This window comes from Neurospora tetrasperma, assembly GCF_000213175.1.
Source record: "Neurospora tetrasperma FGSC 2508 unplaced genomic scaffold NEUTE1scaffold_6, whole genome shotgun sequence".
Taxonomy (NCBI): Eukaryota; Fungi; Ascomycota; class Sordariomycetes; order Sordariales; family Sordariaceae; genus Neurospora; species Neurospora tetrasperma.
In genome coordinates, this window is record NW_009799104.1 from 2,889,190 (window position 1) to 2,910,609 (window position 21,420).

The 21,420-nt window shown below is 52.3% G+C and overlaps 8 protein-coding genes across 8 annotated transcripts in view; 3 read left to right on the plus strand and 5 right to left on the minus strand.

Moving 5' to 3' along the window:
- Positions 1-440: 440 nt before the first annotated feature.
- On the plus strand, positions 441-1,843 carry NEUTE1DRAFT_124863 (uncharacterized protein; the record flags this gene model as incomplete). The annotated part of the gene is made up of 2 exons (XM_009856289.1): positions 441-996; positions 1,141-1,843. 2 exons carry the CDS (start codon positions 575-577, stop codon positions 1,841-1,843), a joined length of 1,125 nt encoding a protein of 374 aa, XP_009854591.1.
- A 185-nt stretch (positions 1,844-2,028) lies between these two features.
- On the minus strand, positions 2,029-3,030 carry NEUTE1DRAFT_69511 (uncharacterized protein; the record flags this gene model as incomplete). The annotated part of the gene is made up of 3 exons (XM_009856290.1): positions 2,029-2,256; positions 2,360-2,515; positions 2,820-3,030. The coding sequence occupies 3 exons, from the start codon at positions 3,028-3,030 to the stop codon at positions 2,141-2,143; spliced, it is 483 nt and encodes a 160-aa protein (XP_009854592.1).
- Positions 3,031-3,312: 282 nt separating this feature from the next.
- On the minus strand, positions 3,313-5,211 carry NEUTE1DRAFT_69512 (uncharacterized protein; the record flags this gene model as incomplete). The annotated part of the gene is made up of 1 exon (XM_009856291.1): positions 3,313-5,211. The coding sequence occupies one exon, from the start codon at positions 5,209-5,211 to the stop codon at positions 3,577-3,579; it is 1,635 nt and encodes a 544-aa protein (XP_009854593.1).
- Positions 5,212-6,085: 874 nt separating this feature from the next.
- Positions 6,086-6,624, plus strand: NEUTE1DRAFT_113123 (uncharacterized protein; the record flags this gene model as incomplete). Its single annotated transcript, XM_009856292.1, has 2 exons — positions 6,086-6,418; positions 6,487-6,624. The coding sequence occupies 2 exons, from the start codon at positions 6,086-6,088 to the stop codon at positions 6,622-6,624; spliced, it is 471 nt and encodes a 156-aa protein (XP_009854594.1).
- A 2,574-nt stretch (positions 6,625-9,198) lies between these two features.
- NEUTE1DRAFT_124866 (glycerol kinase) lies at positions 9,199-12,191 on the plus strand (the record flags this gene model as incomplete). Its single annotated transcript, XM_009856293.1, has 4 exons — positions 9,199-9,337; positions 9,845-10,033; positions 10,307-11,224; positions 11,358-12,191. 4 exons carry the CDS (start codon positions 9,199-9,201, stop codon positions 11,810-11,812), a joined length of 1,701 nt encoding a protein of 566 aa, XP_009854595.1.
- Positions 12,192-14,392: 2,201 nt separating this feature from the next.
- On the minus strand, positions 14,393-16,817 carry NEUTE1DRAFT_88199 (Mannose-1-phosphate guanyltransferase; the record flags this gene model as incomplete). The annotated part of the gene is made up of 4 exons (XM_009856294.1): positions 14,393-15,943; positions 16,026-16,172; positions 16,308-16,351; positions 16,481-16,817. The coding sequence occupies 4 exons, from the start codon at positions 16,485-16,487 to the stop codon at positions 15,047-15,049; spliced, it is 1,095 nt and encodes a 364-aa protein (XP_009854596.1).
- A 2,160-nt stretch (positions 16,818-18,977) lies between these two features.
- On the minus strand, positions 18,978-19,383 carry NEUTE1DRAFT_104097 (uncharacterized protein; the record flags this gene model as incomplete). Its single annotated transcript, XM_009856295.1, has 3 exons — positions 18,978-19,028; positions 19,110-19,133; positions 19,255-19,383. The coding sequence occupies 3 exons, from the start codon at positions 19,381-19,383 to the stop codon at positions 18,978-18,980; spliced, it is 204 nt and encodes a 67-aa protein (XP_009854597.1).
- A 726-nt stretch (positions 19,384-20,109) lies between these two features.
- NEUTE1DRAFT_96190 (uncharacterized protein) overlaps positions 20,110-21,420 on the minus strand; it is a gene marked incomplete at both ends in the record, with an annotated part of 2,433 nt that continues 1,122 nt past the window's right edge. The window contains one exon of the mRNA XM_009856296.1: positions 20,110-21,191. Within this exon, the coding sequence (XP_009854598.1) occupies positions 20,833-21,191 (359 nt within the window). The remainder of the gene's footprint in view (positions 21,192-21,420) is intronic.

Consider the following 21,420-nt stretch of genomic DNA (forward strand, 5'->3'; position numbering starts at 1 on the left):
CCCCCCCAAAAAAAAAAAAAGGAAAAAAAAATTCGAAGAGTTGAAAAGAGAGTATCTATCCCGGAAAAAAAGGCGACCTTGGAAAACATGGAGATAAAAGTTGAGTTCAAAGCTTAGCCCGACGTGGGAATCGAACCCACAGCCTCAAGATTAGAAGTCTTGCGCGCTACCGATTGCGCCAGCCGGGCAGGCATCTTACACTTACTGATTAAAGCTCACATTATAATTGATGAAGTTGCATTACATCCTTGAATTAGAACCACCCAATACCGCCTAACACAGCAGAGGGATGAAATGCAAGCTCGGCAAGCATTCCCTAATGCCAAGTCCCTTTCTGCCATCCAAAGGGCCCAAGCTCCCTTCGTCTAAACCCTTGGAGCTTCCATGTCTTTAGTGCTTGCGTCCCTCCTTTCGAATTGACATCATCGTCTCCCCACCAGCACTTTGGAACCCGACATCGCGAACCCATTCAACCACAATTCCGCAACTTACGGAAGTTACAAACATTGCAAAGTACGACGCCTTAAACAGCGAAACAAAGATCCCATCCTCGATCGTTTCAATCCGCAACACCATGCCCCAAGATAACAGCGGCGACTGGACGTCGCGGGCCCAGGTTGAGCCCCATCAGCTCGAGGGCGGTCATGCGGTGCCCTATTGGGACAAGAGCTGGTGGGAAGAGTACCGCCGAGCTAGGAGTATCAGAGAAAGAAACGAAATCATCACCAAGCTCGTCGACCAGATGCCCGTCAAGTGGGACACGCTGCCGCAGCTGCCCTTCTGGGCCCCTCTGTTCAACGTCACCCAAGACCAGTACAAGGTGGACGTGGGCCAGAGACTCATGGCTACGTCCTTCCTATTGGGTCACCAGCCGCTGGACCGGGAGGATATCGATCTTGTCGCCTACGGCGCCGCCAAGCGATCTGTCACCAATGCGTACGCCCGACCCGCCATAGCCCTTGGCGCAGGCGTCTGCTGGGCTGTTGGATACAACAAGTACAACTTCCCTTTCTGGAAGCCAAAACCGGCATCCTTCAACCCCGAAATCTTCCCGAGCCAGAAATTCACCCTCGCTACCGGACACCGGGCTACTTTGGCCTGGCAAGGCGTCCGCATTGCCGCTTGGTATGTTACCTGGAGAATTTTCGGCGGCTGGGTTGCGGATGCGTATGCCGAGACCGTCTTCTCGGCGACATTGATGCGGAACAAGGCATTCAAGCAGAAGCTGCTCGAGGCGGGACAAGCGATGAAGGCGAATAGCATTACTCATGAGAGGCCTGAACTGAGGGACGCTTATTTAGTTGGGCACGAGCCGGATCATGACCACCAGGAGGATCAACAGCAACTACCACAGCACGCGCAAACACCATACTACCAGCGGATCCAGCAGCACCAACAAGAACAGAAACAACAACACCAGATGCAGCAGCAGCAGCAAACACAACAATCCACTTATAGCCATGACGATGATGATTACCTCTTCGATGATGCCTCCCCCGTAGCACCAGCCGCCAGAGGAACGGGTACCGTTAGCTCGCCCGTCGCCCAATCTTCCGGTTCCGCATGGGACAGACTCCGACAGCAAGCAATGGGGGCCCCCGCGCAAGCACCTGGGAGCACGACCGCACCCACAGCTGCCATCTACGTCAAGCCTTCCCAGTCCCGTTCGTGGGCTGAGCGCCGCGCGGCTGCCGTAGGCGGCGGTGAGGGCGGACTGTCGCATTCGTACTTAGAGACCGACCAGGAGAGAGCTCTGGCCAAGGATCAGGCGCAAAGGGAGTTTGATGCCATGTTGGAGAGAGAGAGGCGTGGCGATGGCAGCAGTCGTAGACGTGGGCTTTGAGTGAGCGAGGGTAGGAGTGGCGAATATCCAAGAGCGGCTGGCTATATGTGTACATATAATATCCTGCTTGGTAGATGTGGATGGTCTTTACCTTCCCACCTGTTCTAAGCCTGCTTGTTTACCGGAGCTGATGGCGGAGTTTTAGGGGGATTTTGATGGCTTTTGCATTGCCGGGAGTCTGGCTTAACATATCGTCTGTCTTTGTAAGTCTCAACACTAAATCTACACTGCACCCGTTTTCCCTTATGAATTCGACTTCTGGAAACTGTAAATAAATACTTTTCTTTTCTTTTTCCTCTAAGGCTCTGACTCGATATCCGGCGGAAATGTCCCAAACAGCGCCATGAGATGCTCTATCTCCTCCTTGCTAAGCATTTTTCCCTCCGTACCAGCCTTGGAGAGCATTCGAAAGTCTATCATCCAAGAACCCCCATTAGCAAATCAAGGATTACCTACAGAGAGATCGACCAAATAAAGGGTGTAAGCAAGGGGCAGGGTCAGAAAAAAGGGGCATACAATCGACGTAATGGCCTGGCGTGGCAGTCATATACACCTCGCAGGCTTCCGTCTCCGACGCATTTTTGAACGTGTGGATGGCTCCTGGCGGGACTGTCATGAGGTCTCCGGCCGTGGCGTCCACTTCGGCGTCGGGTGTTACGAAGCGACATGTCCCTTTTAGAGGAAAAAAAAAGAGTCAGTCAGACATTGTTAAGAGAAAAGTGTCGTGTGTATTTTCCAGATCTGATTTGATGGTCTCGTGTCGTATTGTATCATGTTCGTAGACAGTTGTTTGAGAAGATTACTCGTAGGGAGACCCCTCGAGCCATCTGCAGTCGCATCTTCTTCCATCTCTTCTTATGTCATCTCATCTCGTCTCAAGCCCACTCCCATCTCAACCACTGCTCAATCCCATGACACCGCTGCCTCCTCTAGAAAAAAAGAGAGGCCAAGACGGTCAAGAGATCGAACCACCTACCCTTAACGACAAAAAACAACTCGTCATGAAACCGATGCCAATGCATGGGCGGCCCGGAAACCCCCGCTGGGAGCTCCAACAGGATGGCGCTGATGCGGTCGCCGGTGCGGGATCCGTCCTCGTAGACGCGGATGGTCATGGGCCCGACCTTGAGCACCTCGGCGGCCTGTCTGGTAGCCAGGTTGACGGGGATGGGGCCGCGGACTGGCATTGGTTCCTGTTCTGTCTACTAGTATGTTCTTCGTGCGGATGATGAGGATTTTTTTTTTTTGGAATAAATGTGGATGAAGAATAAAAGAATTGATGGGAGGGAAGGTTAGGGGAGAATGTGGATAAAGTGGAAGTATATACAGGTTACTAAGCGTAGGTAAGCGACTCCATCCTTTAGTGTAGTCTTACGCACGGCCACAACTTACATGTTATCCAAAACACATGGTCTTTCACGATGTCGATTGATCTGGACCAGAATGGGTCGCTGGTCGCAAACAGTTTGCGCAAATTGAATACTATCAATGTTGATATGCCTTTAGCTGCCAGCTCCCACGATGATTCAACAAAAAGAAGAAAAATATTTTCTTTCCTGCACGCTTTGCTTTTGGCATGCCCATTGTCCAATCACTTTTTCCAAATGTTCATGCTTTCATCACCGAGCCATTGCTTCATATCCCCCTTCCGTGGCTCGCCATGATAACCAAATTCGGCCTGTGTCGTCGTAGCCGTCGGCCGCCCACCCCCCACGCCAGCTCATGGCTCATGATCAGACCTTATGCCCATTATGCGGATATGCTATGCCCACCGCATCCGTTGGCAAATGCGACGCCTGCTTGACCACGTACAGTGAATTCGCCCTCATTCTCCTGATAGTAAACGAACCAGCTGTAGGACTCTTGGCCAAAGTCGGGCTGTTCGACCTCGTCCGCTGTAGCGGTAGCTGTCTGCCATTGGCGGCCACCCCTACCATGGTCGGCGCCCGTGTTGGTGGACGCGACCTGCCTGTCAGCATCTGTTCCTCGCAGTTTTCGCAGCGACCGGGGCTTTCGTAGATATCGTAGAGGTGGCGGAACAAGGGGTAAAGGTCCCTGGCGTAGGGGCGCACGTGGTAATCGCGATCCATCATTCTTCTGATGGGTCTGAGGACCTTGATGACGCCGATTAGGGATGCTTCCCTCTCTCTTTGCCGAGTTTTCTCCCTCTCTCTGAAGGATTGTGATTTTGGCATGGACGGCGGAAGGTTGGTTGATGGTGTGGGCCTGTCCGGCGATGGAGATGGAAGCGCATCAAGTTGATCTTCTGCCACCTGTTCGAGATGATCGATGTATTCCTGTAAGTTGTCTAACGCATCGGTGTACTTGAACTCGCCAACTTGATCGGCATTACCTGCCATGCGCTCAAGCTGCTCCTCGGCATACGATGGAGGCTTCCCGAGTAGTACGGTCACCATCTCGAGGAAGACACAACCCAGTGAGAAGACATCAGACCTCTCATCGCGCTGCGTCTCCTGCATTGCTTCTGGGTCGGCATACTTGAGCGTCTTGGCGGTAGGTCCTTGAGAGTGCTGGCCTGTTTCAAAGTGCTTGGAAAGCCCAAAGTCGGTGAGCAGAGGAAAGCCAAAATCGTCAATGACAACGTTCTCGGGTTTGATGTCCTTGTGTCGTATGCGTACTGTTGACTTGTGCAGATAGCTCACAGCTTGGGACAGGCAACCAAAATATGAATGGAGATATTGTACCATCCAATTTTCCTCTTCAGCAGTACGTGGTGAGTGGGCAGCAGCGGACGCGATATCGAGCATCAAAGTTCGTAGATTGCATTGGGCCGGAGGATACATGGCGATGCCGAGTATGTGACGCTTGATCTGTTGATCGACTCTCCTGAAGACGGCGCGAGCACCAGTATCACCAGCACGGCGCTGGCGGACCTGGCGGTTGGAGATGCAATAATCCTCAAACGAAGCTACGTAGACTACGATGTGAGGATGGCGCACCGCCACCATGTTTCGCACCTCTTGCAGGGCCAGCTTGCGCACATTGCTGTCAGGGCCAGGCGGGTGCGCGTTTTCTTTGCAAACAATAACTTTGAGGGCCAGGGGTCGTCTGTAGCCTTGATCGTCCGGAGGGCTGACCTTGTAGACGATGGTCGAGCCGGACTCGCCCAGCTCAGGACCTATCTGGATAAAAGGCTGAGGAGGCTTGAGATACTCCTTGTTTGCGTGGTTGAAAACCTTGTGCTTCTGCGGACTGAGCCCAGCGTCCTGGACCGGACGGAGCCAGGCCTCGGATTCTTCCCTGCCATGGTCGTCCCATTCGAAATGATCATGGTCGTGCGTGGTTATATAGTCCAGCATGTGGAGCATGGCCTGGGAGGCTTGGCTCCCGGCGGAATCGGTGGACATCTGGAATCCCGGCTTCCCACGTGCTACGCCGGGCTGCTCAGTGCTTGAAATAGAAAAGTACCCTCTCGTAAGCGGCGGGAAGCGATTGACGGAAAGACAAAAAGGGGGGTGGGTTGGAGGGTGGGTTGCGGGTGATGCAAGGGCCAAGCAAATCAACCAGCAAAGTCTCCAGGTACCTTGTCTTGGGACTGAGATGAGGCAAGATCGCGATAGTGGTGACAGGTTGGCACTAATCCAGCCATCCACAGTTCTCGAGTCTTCCAAGACTGCCTAGGAGATTGAAGCTTGGTCGTGATTTTCCGTGTTTCGCTGGCCGATTGTCGAAGCGGGGAATGCCGCAACAAGACGCCCGGAGCAGACACCGAACGAGCAGGCGGTGGAAGTGCCATGTCTCGAAACGAACCGGGGGCGCTAAATCCTCTGGTTATGATAGGATCGTTCCCTTGGTTGGCAGATATGCGGTTTCAGGCCCAAATCTGCCCGGTGAACGCAGCGACTGGCTCGCGGTGAGAAGAACCCGAGCGAGGCCCAGAGAATGCTGCGACAAGTGGACAGGCCAGGCAGGCCTCGAGAGTCCCGAGACCACCGCTCACCAATCTCAAAATTCGACTCCCGATGCCAAGTTTAAAGCGCCTCATGGCAGCGCTCTTGGCCCCAGCACCAAGGTAGCCGCCGTTGAAGGCCATGAGTAAGACAGCGGGACATTGGCTCCTCTTTTAGCGCAACAGGGCGACGGCTCAATCGGACTCTGCTGATAAGTATTGCTCGTCGCTTTTTCCAGTGCGTCGAGATATCAAGCTTAACCCCGGTGGCGCCTTGTCCATCTCTTCCCCTGTAGCGAGCGCATTTTGCCCACAAGCGATGCCCACAAGCGATGCCCAGCAAGCGTAAACATCAGGCTCATCATGGCGGCATGATTGATGGCTTAGGTGGTAGGTGTCGCTTCCCGTGGATGGTCAAAATTGGAACCAAGCCGGCGACGGGAGCGGGCGCATCACTGGGGCCTTCAGTGGGGCCTTTGGGTACTATGAAGCCTGCTCGACGGGACGAAGACGGAAGAGCCTGGGTGCTGGCCACCTCAGGCAGGACAAGCTGGCGGGGAACGGGATTGACGGGAATTGCGGGAGCCCCAAGGGGGAAGAACCCACCCCAAAAGGATGACTGGGGCGGGGCGAGGGGAGGGCCGACGGCGGCAGTGATGGACGAGGTACGTACCTAGAGGTACCTTCTAGTGTAGTAAAGGTAGTGTAGGGTACGTACCTCTCCCCTATGTAGCGTAGTGAGGTTCGACCAGAATTCAACGGTGGTACTTCCGTAGGGCAGCAGGACAAGGGGCAACCTAGGCCCAGCGGAAACGCGCGGGAGCAAAGCACGAAGCGGGCGGGGTCAACGTCAACATTCTCCAATTCATGAAGATCAATTGACATCACAAGACCAGCAAAGCGTCGCACTCTGTAGTGTATCCCGTTGTTTCTGCGCTTTCTGGTCGGGTTTGTCCTGCTTGTCCTCGGCTTGTCCTTGAAGTGGAAACTCAACACCAATGTTTTTGCAAGCTTGTGCTTTCCTGTTGGGCACTCTGCACTATTTACAACTTGCATCAGGGCATTCCAGCCGTGCTCCTGCTGAATGTTTGGAACTTTGGGGCACGATGATGGTGGTGGTGACGGCTTGATGGAGGTAATTTCCTTCAAGTTCCAGGCTCTGTCCGTTGCATGCATGCGTAACCCGTGCATGAAAGAATGGGAATACACCATGGGGAAGAAGGTGGGGCATCCCGCAGTCGGAGCTGACCATGCAGCAGTGACCGGGCATGGCTGCAGTCTCGCTCCTGCGATGCGGATGGAACTTTTGTCAAATGTCTCGGTTTCTTTGCTTCCCCCTCTTCCACAGCTGCAGGCACCGAACACGCTGTCTTCTCGAATGCTCACCGAATCCCGCCAGATTCATCAGTCCCCGTGACCCAAACAAAATTTCGTCATTTGGGACGCGACTCCACGGAATTTGGCGGATCGACAAATACGATACTGTGTAAATGCGACCCTTTTGCACAGAAAGCAAGCGCCCCATGTCAGTGCGACAAGTGTTGGGCCTTGCTGGTCGCGTAATCGCTCGAATCGACGATGCCCCTTCGGCACTTCCCAATTAGGAAGTCCGGCCAACTGGCGATAGCACAATGAATCATCACTCACTTACTCTCACACGCTTTCTTGACCGAAAGTTGTGCGCCCACACTCTCAACAGGAGCAGCACTGCGCTTTCAACTCGCCCGGCTAGCTCAATCGGTAGAGCGTGAGACTCTTAATCTCAAGGTTGTGGGTTCGACCCCCACGTCGGGCTCAATTCCCGGCGGCGAGTGAACAGTCTTCTTTTTGACATTTTGCTCCAGTTTTCTAACGTCAGCCGTAGTTTTTGATGTCAGAACAAACAAACAAAAAACAGAACACGGTGACCGAGCATCATACCGGCCCGGGGGTCTTTCACCGTGAGCCTTTTGTATGGCTGCATAAATGTGTGGCTTGTTTTCGCCTTTGCACATCGAGATGGTGGTTGAGCATCTTGGCAGTCCACAATTCTTATCTCATAGCTGAGGTGCAATAAGCCAACGAGAGGCCCTCAAGCCAGCGATCATCGGCGGACTGTCGTAACCGCCAGAGGGCGTCGGGTAGCATTGAGAGGCTTTGAGAGGCAAGGGGCATCATAGTGTAGCAATGACAAATGACAATACTACACTAGTAACAACAACACCGTGTGGTGTAGTGTAGTGTAGTGTAGTGTAAAGGCGGCTTCTTCAATCTTGATACGCTTTCCTGTTCCCGTCGATGCCGTTCGCGGCCCCAGGTCTCCCCTCGGTCTCCTCTGAATGGCATTGTATATTTTGGGAAATCCGGTCCTTGCCCCTGGACGGGACTTGCCAGACTCCAGTTCTCCGTCCAAGTTGTTGGCGGGGGGTCGTATTCCCTGGATCAGGGGCGGAGACGATGAAAGACAGGACAGGTCACAGGTTCATTCAGGTTTGATGAGCCTAAAATAACGTTATCAGTTCTGCTGCGGTTGGCCGAGGTGCTTCAATGTGCTGGGAGGTGCTTGGAGGTACACGTTGTACATACATACATGGTCAGCTAGGTAGTGCATCGCGGTGGTGCCGTCGCATCGCAATGGAGGCCCGGAACAAACCCCAGTTGTTCAAAGGAGTAGTGCGAGCATTGGAGCGTTCTGGACTTTTGCTTCAATGTTCGAGGCTCCTTGTCGGTGCAAATCTTGTCCGTGTTGGTGGGTGTAAAAGGGAGAAAAGTGGCTCTTCGGGCTTCCTGGAGAGGACGACTCCGCATTTTCGGGGCAATTCTCCCCCTGCGACCGCCCATCCGCATTCGCGACCTCTGCACATGTTCCATGCAGCAGGTACCTTCTCCCAGCAACAGCCATGGTGCAGCGAGTGCAACCGCGCTGCAGGATGCGACGTAGCAGCGAAGCATGGAGGTGCTGAGGGGAAGAAATGTACATGTACCGTGGTACCTTCTAGCGCGTACCGGAAAGGGGAAAAAGGATTCTTGATTGGGCGTCAAGTGGATCCCCGCAAATGTTCCACCACTGGCCAGCAGGAAGCGCAACCCGACAAAGCGTGCCGATCAAATTTTTTTTTTTGATCTTCTTTTTTGGTGGTGTGTGTGTTCTCCAGAAGCAGACGGAAAAAAATCAGCCGGGCAAGTTGACAAGATTACTGCCGAGAAAATCGATTGCGCACTCACCCTGTCAGACCTGCTCACCCTGCACGCGGCACGCACTACACGAGCCAGGCCTGGGACGGTTCGGTTCGGAAGTCTGGGACAGGAAAGAGAGACCAATCCGTCGCAGATTGCAGCTGGTCACAAGAGACCAGCCCAGATTGCGCCCAGCCAGGGGAACGAGACTAGCATAGCTCGCATACCTGGCCAGCAGCAGCAGAAGCAAGGTGCAGTGCGGTTGCTGTCTGGAATAAATAAGGTAAACATGTCGCCCTCGATGTGGACGATGAGGTGGTCGCACCAGGTCATCAATGAACACCATCGACACCACTTGAAGTCTTGTTCGACCATCAGCCGTGTGAACAACGCTCTCAAGTCCATCATCCCACGAACAAGACCCGGAGGTCCGTGCACCACTATCAGCACTCTCCCAGTGTTATCAGCACCACCGATTATCAGCTAGGGCCAGGCCTTTGATGACGTAGTAGCCGCGGCAGCTCGTCTCCTCCTCCGCACTCGACCACGCAATAGCAACCGTCCTCGCGGCCTCTGTTTGGCACATCGATCTTGGGGACGTCGATCCAGGGTCTTCATTCTCCAGCAGACAAACAGTCTTGCCCGATCTCGATCCTCCCCCCCACATTGTGTCACTTTCTCCGGCTGTGTCATAGGCATCCAGCCCGTCAGACCTGCCTCATCCGCAACCCGTCTCAGTACTACAAGTAGACGGCCGCATTCAGCCATCCGAAACAGCTTTCTCTCTTGTTCTCCATCATCATCCTTTCTTTATACCAACAAGACATACCACCACACCACCGCCACCACTACCAACTACCTCGGCTTCACTCACACACGTCACACAAGTCATACAAGTCATACAAGCACCACCACCACCACCACCACTACCACAGACACAGACACAGACACCCCGCACGAGGCATTACCATCTACCCCGCTTGAACCCGTTCCTACAAGAACAACTTCAGTCACCATGAAGTTACTCAACCTCAACGATGGCGTCGAGGCCGGCGTCATGTGTGTAGAACCCACCCTCACAAACGATGGCATGGACGCCCGCAACCTAGCAAAGGCCCACAAGGGTCCCATTGTCACCCACCTAGAGCATCTTCCCCGCGGCATCCACGAGACGCCCGAGGAGAGGAAAAACCACTGGTTCGTCGGCTCCGTCGACCAAGGCACCACCTCTTCCCGCTTCCTTATCTTCAACGGCGAGGGCGACCCCGTTGCCAGCCACCAGATTGAGTTTGAGAACCTCTACCCCAAGTCAGGATGGCATGAGCACGACCCCATGACTCTGCTCAACTCGGTCGAAGAGTGCATTGAAGGTGCCATGCGTAAGTTTCAACGACTAGGCTTCTCCAAGAACGACATCCGCTCCATCGGCATCACCAACCAGCGCGAAACCACGCTTGTGTGGGACCATGAAACCGGCGAGCCTCTCTATAATGCCGTCGTCTGGCCCGATACTCGCACCAAGTCCCTTGTCCGCGACCTCAAGGCCAAGGACGGCGCCGATGCCATCAAGGACCTTTGCGGTCTTCCCCTCTCCACCTATCCCAGCAGCGTCAAGCTTCTTTGGCTCATTGAGAATGTTGAGGCCGTCAAGCAGGCCTACGAAGAAGGTCGTCTTGCCTTCGGCACTGTCGACACTTGGCTGATCTACAAGCTCAATGGCGGCGCCCAGGCTGAGAGTCCTGTCCACGTAACAGACAGCACCAACGCCAGCAGAACCATGTTCATGAACATCCGCACTCTGCAGTATGACGACAAGTTGCTAGGATTCTTCGGAATTGACCGAACCAAGGTGCATTTGCCCAAGATCGTCCCTTCGTCGGACCCTGAATGTTTCGGTCGCATTGCCAGTGGTGCGCTGTCGGGTGTGCCGATCGCTGGTTGCTTGGGCGATCAATCCAGCGCCCTGGTTGGCCAGTGCGGCTTCAACCCCGGCCAAGCAAAGAACACCTACGGCACTGGCTGCTTCCTGCTCTACAACGTCGGCACCGAGCCCGTCATCTCGCAGTACGGTCTTCTGTCCACTGTCGCCTACGACTTTGGTCAGGGCCGCGCGCCCGTCTACGCCCTCGAAGGCAGCATTGCTGTCGCCGGCGCCGGCGTCACCTTCCTCCAGAACAACCTCAACTTCATTGAGAACGCTAAGCAAATCAACGACCTTGCCGAGTCGGTGCCCGACAACGGAGGTGTTGTGTTTGTCACCGCCTTCAGCGGCCTGTTCGCCCCTTACTGGATCGATGATGCAAAGGGAACTTTGTGTAAGTGATCACCATTACCCACTCTTTCCACACGACTTCTCCCGACCCACCTTGGAGCATCATCCAACCGTTACATTCATCCTACCCCGTTCCACATGAAAGATCGGAAGCTAACCTGTCATGTGCCCAATAGTCGGAATTACTCAACACACCCAAAAGGGACACATTGCTCGTGCCACTCTCGAGGCTACCTGCTTCCAGACCAAGGCTATCCTTGATGCCATGGAGAAAGACTCGGGCTGCAAGCTCAAGCTCCTCGCTGTCGATGGTGGTCTCTCCAACTCCGATCTGACCATGCAAACCCAGGCTGACATCAGCGGTATTCCCGTTGATCGTCCGGCCATGTGCGAAACCACCGCTCTTGGCGCTGCCATCGCTGCCGGCCTCGCTACCGGTGTCTGGAGCGATACCACCGAGCTCCAGGAAGTTAACCGGACCGGCCGGAAGGTCTTTGAGCCCAAGATTTCTCGCAAGTGTGCCGAGAAGAGGTTCAAGAAGTGGAACCAGGCTGTTCAGATGAGCCGCGGCTGGCTGCAAGACAATGACAACGAAGACGACGAGTGCGACGAGGAGGTGAAGAAGGCCTAAGCCGGACACCTCGCTTTCTCACCCTTTCTACACACCTTCTCTTTCCAGATCCATCGTCTCACAAGATGATCTTGTACAACATTTTGCTTGCTTTAAAAACACTGCATTGGGATTTTGCGATGGAGTTCGGGATGAGCATTTTTGGGTATATCTTTTCATTCTTTTCTCCTGTATAACTTATCATGATTGGGCTTTTTTTTGCGAGGAGTTATGGGCGAAAAAGGGCGAAATGAACAAAGCAACACACGCATGAATAAGCGTGAATGGGACTGCCGGCGGGAATAAATGGCTTGATCTAATACCTCACGAGGATACCCTCATTTAGTTCTTGGAACATTGGGACTTGGATGACCACAAGTAATTACATTATTATATGAATATTTAACAAACTGCTCCCCATCCGTGATGGCGATTGATGTCTTTTTCCGCTTCGCTGCCTTTGTGCCTCAGAATATCTCTCATCACTCTGCTACTCCCACCCCAGTTCGTAGACATAATACATTTCCCCCATCCATGGCCGGGGTTATGCCGAACATCACTTCTCTTTCCATCACGTAACTTGCACACAGCCGGATAATCCGGACTTACGTACCATGACTTCCGGTCTCTATCACATGTCCTTGTTGAAGTGGACAGGTGGATCATGTCATCCACATGCAGAACTAGAGGTAGGCAGATACTGTAGAAACTCGCGAGCCTGGTCAAATACTATCGCTCTATAGGTACCGGATATGCGGCGAATTTGTACAGGTAGCTGACAGGACCAGGCCGACCCTTGTGCCTCGAAATGTATGTAAGTTAACATAGAAGGCAATATCCCCGAGTTTACACTAACTGGAAGGCCACATTTACTGGCATATGCGTGCTTACTGGGCATACCTCTGGCAGATTTCTGCTCTGTGTTCGGAGCCCAAAGAAGGATAGTAGGTATTTGACCAATTTCACGAGTTTCTATGATATCAAGGTGCGCACGCAGGAGAAATGTTGAAGACTTACGTACCACTAGGTACATGGAGTGGTATACTAAGGCATGTATAAATCACGCCCAATGTGCGCCGGCATTCACAGGCTGTCAGTACCTAGTCATATGTACAAGCTCTAGCGAGATTTGGAGACGTATGAACCCCAATAACTGTCATGTCTTAGGTTGGTTTACCTTGGCTTGCCCTGGTCTTTATTGGAGTCAATATGAAGGTATGCATACAGCTGCTCCCTTGCCCTTGTCTACATCAACATTACCTACAAACCCACACTTTACAAGCTCTCTGGCTTCGCTGGAAAACACTGGAAATCGAGGGACATTAGTGGATGTGTGTGATTGACACTCGTTCACTGCGAGCTGGATTTTCCAAGTCGGCCTTTGGAAGCATAGAGAATATATTCTTCAGATCTGTCACTAGAAAAGTACTTTGAGGTATGTTTGGCTCCATTTGCTATGAATCCATTTTCCAAGATCCGAGTATGTAACAATTTGCCCCCCTCACGGTGATACAAGAAAATATCAAGCCGGAAAATCTTACCAAAAGAAATGCCCCAGACACACGGTACAGACACGCGGAACCGGCTTTTTCCCAACATCAAGTGCAATCATGCTTGCACATCGTATAGACCATTTTGCGGACGTAGAGTCAATTGGGCTGTCATCCGTCTGCTAGTAATGGTCCAAGGTACCATATGTCTGTATGCCGTGGTTTGGGACATAAGTTTTCCTCCAAACCAAGACGTGCATACATCCCCTATACGAGCTAGATCACCACTGCCGGGCGCCTTCAAGTCTCCTTGAACACCCGCACCATACCCCTAGTCCCGCATGCTCTCCAATTTGGTTCTGGTGGTAAGTCGCTTATGACCATCACAACTCTTTTCACGAGCTAGACCGTGTAGACACGATACAGGCTACAGAAAAGATGATCAGATGATTACAGGACGGGAGAGTTAGAACCGACTTGCAACAGTTGGAGAAATGCAAAGCGAGACGATGTAATATCAGCTTCATGCAGCAAACTAAAGGTCATGTTAGCAGGTCAGGCAACGTAGGACAAGACAGTGGGTGTCGACGGGATATACCTAAAAGCAAAACAAGGTAAGGCCAGTCTGCCCAATGTACCCAAGTACTCTAGGTAAGGCGAAGCAGTGTGAGGCAAGGCAAGGCAAGGCAATTGAAATACGGTATGGTACATGAAGACATGCTATTAACTGCAGCTTATATCAATGTGCTTTGGTGTGACCGAGGCATTGCGAGAGATTTTGTCGACATATACCTACGACATATCGTCACTGCCTCATTGCAGAACGAACCAGTTCAACCCCTACCGACGTGAAGTGGGATATGGTGATGATGACCCAAGCTTCTTCCTTTCCTCTTGACAAGTCTTCTTTCTGCACTGCTTTCCACGTCTTCCCCGTCATTCGTTCTTCCGTTCACTCTTCCATCTTGGTCTCGCCGGAGAGCCAACTGATCAGGAAATCTCCTCTTATACATTCCTTCAACTGTCAACAACACAGGGCTGCTGGTACATACGGCAACAGCCTCACCAAACCTATACAAAACATCACCATATTGTCAAGATGGCACTTGAAGTCGAGAGAGAGAGTGGAATTGTTCAATTGCGAGTCAATTGCATGGTCATGTCTGACCACCCCAATGACCCATATTTCATGCTATGGCATAACAGAACCTTTTCAGCAAGCGTTGCCATAGTCCAGACTCCTTTTTGCTCTCCCATGCCCTTTTTTCAAGTCCTCCCGGAAATGCGTCGTCCTTTCTCTCCCCAAGGACAAATTCGCATGCAACAAATCCGGCCTCGCATACCATATTACCACATGCTCAGAAAATGTCGTTACAGTATAGCATGATTCAGGTCCGCGTATCGAGAACCATCTTGAGAAGTCATCCGCCGTAAAATCATTCCGCGCCAGGTTCCGTTTGTTGCGGACGATGAAACAAAATGCGTTAAACCGAGAAGAATATCAAGATCGAAGAGGGGAGAAAGCGGAGGAGACCGGAGGGTTGTATTTCTTTTTTGCGTCATTCAGCAACGGCACAGATGGTAGGAGCCGAGTCACGAGAGAGAAGTAAGGCAGGTAAAAAGTCGAAGAGGTGAAAAAGGTATGGCGGTGTCGAGAAAAGATTTAAAAAGGTGGTATATTTTTCGAAGAAATTAAGATGAATGATTATGGTAGCTCGTCTCGTCATCGTTACGGTCGCGGAAAGTCAGGACTAGATGGCTTCGTTTACATGATAATGGCCGGTACGTCGACGTTGGCCTTGATGGTCTTGTGTGGCAGAATGCTGCCGCCGTTAACGTAAATCTCGTCGCCAATGGTGACATCGTCGCCGAGAACTGTTACGTTCTCGAGACGGGCCCACTTGCCAACCGTGCTGTTCCAGCCAACAATGGTGCTCTTGACCCAAGCGTGGTCCTTGACCTTGGATCCCTCGAGCAACACACAGCGCTGCAGACGGACACCGTCGCCAACGACAACGTTGGGGCCAATAGTAACATTAGGTCCAATTCTGCAGTTCTTGCCGATCTTCGCTGAGGGGTCGATAAGAACGTTGCCGCCGTGGATGTAGGGCAGAGTGGTGGGGGCGAGCTCCTTGGAGCCCTTCTTGGTAAGGGAGGAAAGATAGAGGCAGGTACCCGTCAGGAAATCCTTGGGCTGACCGATGTCCATCCAGAAGCCCTCAAGGTCGAAAGAGTGTAATTGACCGTCCCTGACCATGGCAGGGAAGGTCTCCTGTTCGATGGAAGTGGGCCGCAGCTCAACGCGGTCAATAACTGAGGGGTTGAAGATGTAGAGGCCGGCGTTGATGCGGTTGCCGACGAACTGCACGGGTTTCTCAACGAAGCGGTCGATGCGAGATGGGTGGTTGGGCTTGTGGACGACGACACCATACTTGGAAGGCTCCTCCACCTTGGTCACCACGATGGTACCCTCGTCACCGTGGGCCTTGTGGAAGGCGGCGAGCTCCTTGAAGGGATATTCGCAGGTAACGTCGGAGTTGAGGACAAAGAAGGGAGTGTCGTCTTTCCTGAGGACGTCCTCGGCCAACTTCAGGGGACCAGCAGTGCCCAGGGGCTCGCTTTCGATAGAGATGGTAATGTTGATACCGAACTGCTTCTCGTACTGCATTGGGGGAGAGAAGAAAGGGTTAGCAAGGGACCTCTAGTCGGGGGGGCCTTCTTTTCCGAAGGAGCTTGTCACTAACCTCAGCCAAGTACTTCTCCATAATTTCAGGGCGATAGTTGACGGCGAGAACGATGTCGGTAACACCGGCTGCCGCAAGGGCCTCGATCTGGTGCAGAATCATTCGCTTGTTGCCGAACTCGACCAGGGGCTTGGGCATGGTCAAGGTCTATATCGAGAGACGTGGTTAGTCGTGACGTCGAATTGCTATGACGGCTACCAGGCCGCAGGCAGGCCAGCCATGAGGCCATGGCATGGCATCCCATGGCACGGCCCAGGATAATATGGTTGGGGGGTCGCTTACGAGAGGGCGAAGGCGAGTGCCAAAGCCGCCGACGAGAATAAGAGCTGCAACAGGGGGGGAACGCGTCAGTCAGGGTTCTCGTCATTGTAGGGTCCATTGTGTGGGCCAAGAGCACCAGCACCGGGAGAGACGAGGCAGAGAGGGAAGGGGGTGAGGAATCGAGGAGAGCTTACCCTTCATGATTGCTGGTTTTGGTGGTGGTTGTGTTGGTGGAAGTGTCGGTCGTAACGGTCGTGATAGACAACGAGCGTATCGCAGAAAGGGTTGTTCAACGAGTGTAAGAAGGAAGGAAGAAGCTGGAAAGGCGGCTTGCTACAACCGGTGCAAGAACTGGAGCGTTGTGAAAAGGGGGGAAGTGATTACTTATGGCCTCTTGGCGGGAATTAACGACGACCTGTCAAGTAAGAAGAACAGGACGATTGGTGCGATGGTGATAGAAGGGAATATGGTGGTGTGTCCCGAGGACGAAAGGTGTGGTTTGGAGGTGGGAGAAGGTGGGATGATGTATGGAAGTGGAAGCGAAGATTAATGTTTCCTGTTGATTGAGGACACCCTGGATGGATCTTTTTTTCGAGTCGAGGGTCCCGGACGGTCGAGTCTCTGCCCGCTTTGTGTGTGTTGCGGGCTGAATGGATGCCAGATGGTCTGAGGCTGCCCGCTGCTACTATGTATTTTACACTAGTGTACACTTTTGGCTCCCGGGCCACTCAGCTTCCATTCCCCTGGCTGGTGGACGGGAACAGGGGGCCAGGTCACACACCTCGTCCCGGGCCACTTCCAGTCACCAGTTTGGCTCCCGCACGCAGGCACCTCCCCACCTGAACCCTCTTTACCAAAGTACCTACGTACCTACTCCACGGGCAGTCTCGACGTTTCCGTCACGAATTCCATGCACATTCATCTTCCCTTTTCGTCCATTGTATTTCACCCATTCCACACAACCAGGTTGGGCCGTCTTCTTCACCACTGCGCTCTGCAGCGGCCAGGCTGTCATTGCTGTTTCCATCTCGAGCTGGTTTGGGCATGGCGCAGCAGCTTCCGGTGGGTTCCCTGCCCGATGATTTCCTGGTCCATCGATGCCACTGCACCATGCTAAAACGGTCCGCTAGCGGTTCCTGTGGCCCGTGCTCCATCTCCGGTGCTCTCTTTGTGGTCAAGTTGGGGAAGCCTGGAAAGGGGCACGGCCTCGAATGGACATGTCCCATTCGTTGAAGCCTCCACCAAAGAGGGGCAGACCACCCAAGAGATCCAAGCGGGCTCGCCAATCAAACCACATCAATCTCCTTGACGAGATTGGCTTGCGCCGTTGCAGAACACCATCCCCTGAATTTCCAACAATGCTTCTTTTGTTTCGGTGCCCCCCCCCCTTTTTTTTAGTGTAGCCACGGCGCCGCCCGAGCAGGTCAACGTCGACGACATCAGTCAGACCTGCCAACTCGATAAGCGATTTCGCTTGACTTATATCGCGATAATCTACAAGATGTTTCAGGTGCAGACAATTGGCCTGTGTGGTCATCAACTTGATGTCTGCCCATCGTTCGGACGTTGAAGTTATACTCGACGAGTATACACACGCAATCCCCAAAAACTTGCCCCTCTGTCTCATAAAAGTCATGTGTTCCATCTTCCGCCCGTGGGTCGTGGGTCAAGGAATCTTTGCTGCAGCACACCCCGCCCACTCTACGACTCCACGAACTACGCTACAAACCTGCTTTTGGCACAACATCGTCAGAGTTGGGCCGAACTAAGTCAAAATAACAATAACAAAATTACACTCTGAGCCTCAAGCACAGAGCTGACTCTGTGAATGCTTCTACGCCGTTTGCGATATCCTCCATCGGGTAATGGGGGAATTCGAGCAGATCGTTCAAAATGTCAAAACAGGCTTCCATGTCGAGGAAATGAAGGGTGTTTTATCCACAGCGGTTATCTCGATACACCGACCCTGACTGACCCAGAAATATCCCGAAATGTGGAAATGGGCTATCGTACCATGTATACACAACTTCATCAAAAGTTCAATGTGATCTCTCATACCTGCCTGTTGTGGTGGTGGTGGTGGCGGTTGTTATACGAGGTACATTAAAGGATGATACTTCGTGTGGTGACTGCGGTCTCACTTCTCACCTTATGGCACACGAGCTTACATTACTTACGTAGGAATGTATATACCTCTGTGTCAAATGAAATCTGGAAGCTCGACCATCAGACGAGAAATGATGGAGGATCTTGAAGACAGGCGAGTCGAGTGGTATACAGCGTACAATACATACCACAATGCGCATACGTAAGCCCATTTCCATAGTAATCCGCAACCGCAACCGCAACCGCCCGAGACAAGGATACCCACCATCCCCCAAATCCCTTCTGACCTCCAATGAAACAAGCACCGCCACGTTCGATGTTTTGCAGTGGTACTACTATTGCCCCGAACCTAAGCCTGGTCCAAGTATATAACCCATATACATAGGTGCTGGTGATCGCAATCATCACGGTTCTGTGGCGTCGATAATAATATGTCAATCACTCACTGGGTCCTAGAGTAAACCGGAGATTGGCGGCTCCCACGATGGCACGAGATACGCTGCTCTTCAGGTTTGTGAACTCCATTACTTATCCTTCTTTTCATTCCTCAATTTCTGCTCAAGCATTGAAATCATAGGTCGTCTATCAACTACCCTTGAAGTCTCCAGTCTTGAAAGTTGGAGTTCCATCGACGAACTGAATCCGTGGATTTAGTATCTGACCCCTGACATCCCAAAGTTCAAAGTCCGGGCTTCTAACGTACTACATAACCCTTACCTTACCCTGGACGGATCCTAAACTCTAGAGAAGTGCCAACCATACATATATCATCCTAGCGGTCCGCTCGCTTGATTTCCCTTTCCATGTACCTTCCTTCGTTCTTCCCTTCCCTAGCCCAGCAGGCCCCCAGTTACATATGTACCGCACCCTTGACCTCATTTGAGAACTTTACCCCTGGGCAGTCCCGCAGGACGCGGGCTGGATGGGGACTACTGAAACGGAGCTCTATCGGGATGAGAACTGCAATGTCGGTACGAGGCTGATCGAGCATAGCGAATCGGGATCGGACTGGGGTTATAGGGCTGGAATGGGTGGACGTCTGCTCCCATGTACTCATGTGCTAACAATATTCGTTTGAAATCCGCGCTACACATGTTAGTGCAGATGTACCGACCACTTTGATCTTATATCGACGGTTGAGAATGATACAAAGGAGAACATGTCACAGTAACATAATATCATACTTAAAGTATCCACCAAGATTGAGCAATGTCGCGAGAAAACGATTGTGTTCTTTTTATCAACCATGTCATCATCATCATCATCATCATCATCATCGTCACCCTCTATCTTGTTCACGGGTGCGACGAGTCATATGCGCTGCGTTACTTGATGCTGTCATCACCCCCTCCTCTGACCATCTATTCCCCCGTCAGATCCCCTCCTCTCACCATCTACCCCCCCGTCAGATCCCCTCCTCTGCACCAGCACTCAAGTTGCCTGGTCTCGTCATCAGTGTCTTTTTAGAGATGCCGTTTCGTTAAGTCGTAAAATCATGAAGAATAAATTCCCAGAAGAGAAGAAAGAGTGGGGAAAGAAGAAGAATAAAGCCGCGAACCTCCCATGCCAGACTCCCCTCCCCCCTCCTGATACAAGAACGCGAGGAAGTAAAGTGCTCCGACCGATCAAGATTCAGCCCAGTATGCCCTTCGCTGAATCAATGAGTCCGTGTCTCCCGGCGAAAAAAGAGAACAGATGTTTTGCGGCAAAGTATGAGGGCCTACGCGTGGACATACCGCTCCAATGTCTCGTGAAGGTGCGAAACCTATCCAGTTCAGGCGGAATGAATGGACTGCCTTTTAAGACAGCTGCAATAACAATGACATGTGTCCCAAACCAAAAAGGAGTGGCCATATGGAAGTGTCTTGCCTCGGTATTTCGAACTCAAGGTTCGATCAAGCCAAGGTGAAAGCGGTCTTAGACACATATGAAGCTGTCCAAAGTCCGCATAAAGCATTGAGAAAGGACATTCCCTTATCAGCTGGATCAGGCTGGATCAGGGACTTCCAATCCAAGTACGGCTGTACTTCAATAATACGGACGAAGCTTTTTTGAGGCCCAGTGAGGCTTCCAAAACAACCGAAAACCCGTCAAAGACGAGGAAAACCCGGAGGATCCAAAATAAGGGAATGAAGTAGAATCGTGACAACGCATCAGATCCCTGTAATCTATATTCCGTAGGTCGTCCAGTCATGAATTTTGCCGATGCAGCTTTTGTGCGTGTAGAAACCAGTGGTGATGCTATTCGTTCGTCCTTTTCCGAGTCGTCGATTGATCGTCACCTAAGGGTATAAATCCCGGGTCTTATCACCGTGTTGCTGTGAAGCGTGAAGAAGTATAGAAGAAAACAAGAAAATCCGAATCCGCTGATCGAGAAGGAATCCACGCCTTTCCAAGGGATTGTGTTGCCTTCTGCCAAGGTGTGGCAGCTCCACAGCCCTTATTCCACCGAAGCAGTCGAGCTGCTGCTTGATTCATCTCCGGAATGCCGAGTGCGGTGTCCATGCGTATAGTGAGAAGACGTTTGAGGACGGCTGCTCCGTCTGGACTTGTGCTTGGCCTCGTCTGCCGGCAACCCTTGGACGATTCCGTTGCGAGCCAGCATCCCTCCATTGACCGAGAAATTTCGGCAAACCATAAACGCACGCATGGCCGCGTTTTCCTGAGCAAGTCCATGTGTTTGATATGGGATATCTGTTTGATATTCGCGGCCGTTGACGAGAACCAAGCAGGTAAAGCCACTGCCATCACGATAACACTCGTAGGAGGGATCGTGCCATCCACGCCGCCGGCAAAGACCTGTAGAAACCCAAATTAGTAGCTTTTCTCATCAGAGTATCGACAGTACCTAGGCTCAATCATGAAAAAGCATGAGCCATGTGCAGATGGATTCCGTGCCTGCGTGGCAGCCGAACACGGATGCCTCAGCCCTATGACCGGGGTTGGTTTGATCTGTGGGTAACGGGGGGGGGGGGGGGGGGGGGGGGGCAAAAAAAACCCCTGGGGAAAAATCTGGAAAAAAAAAAAA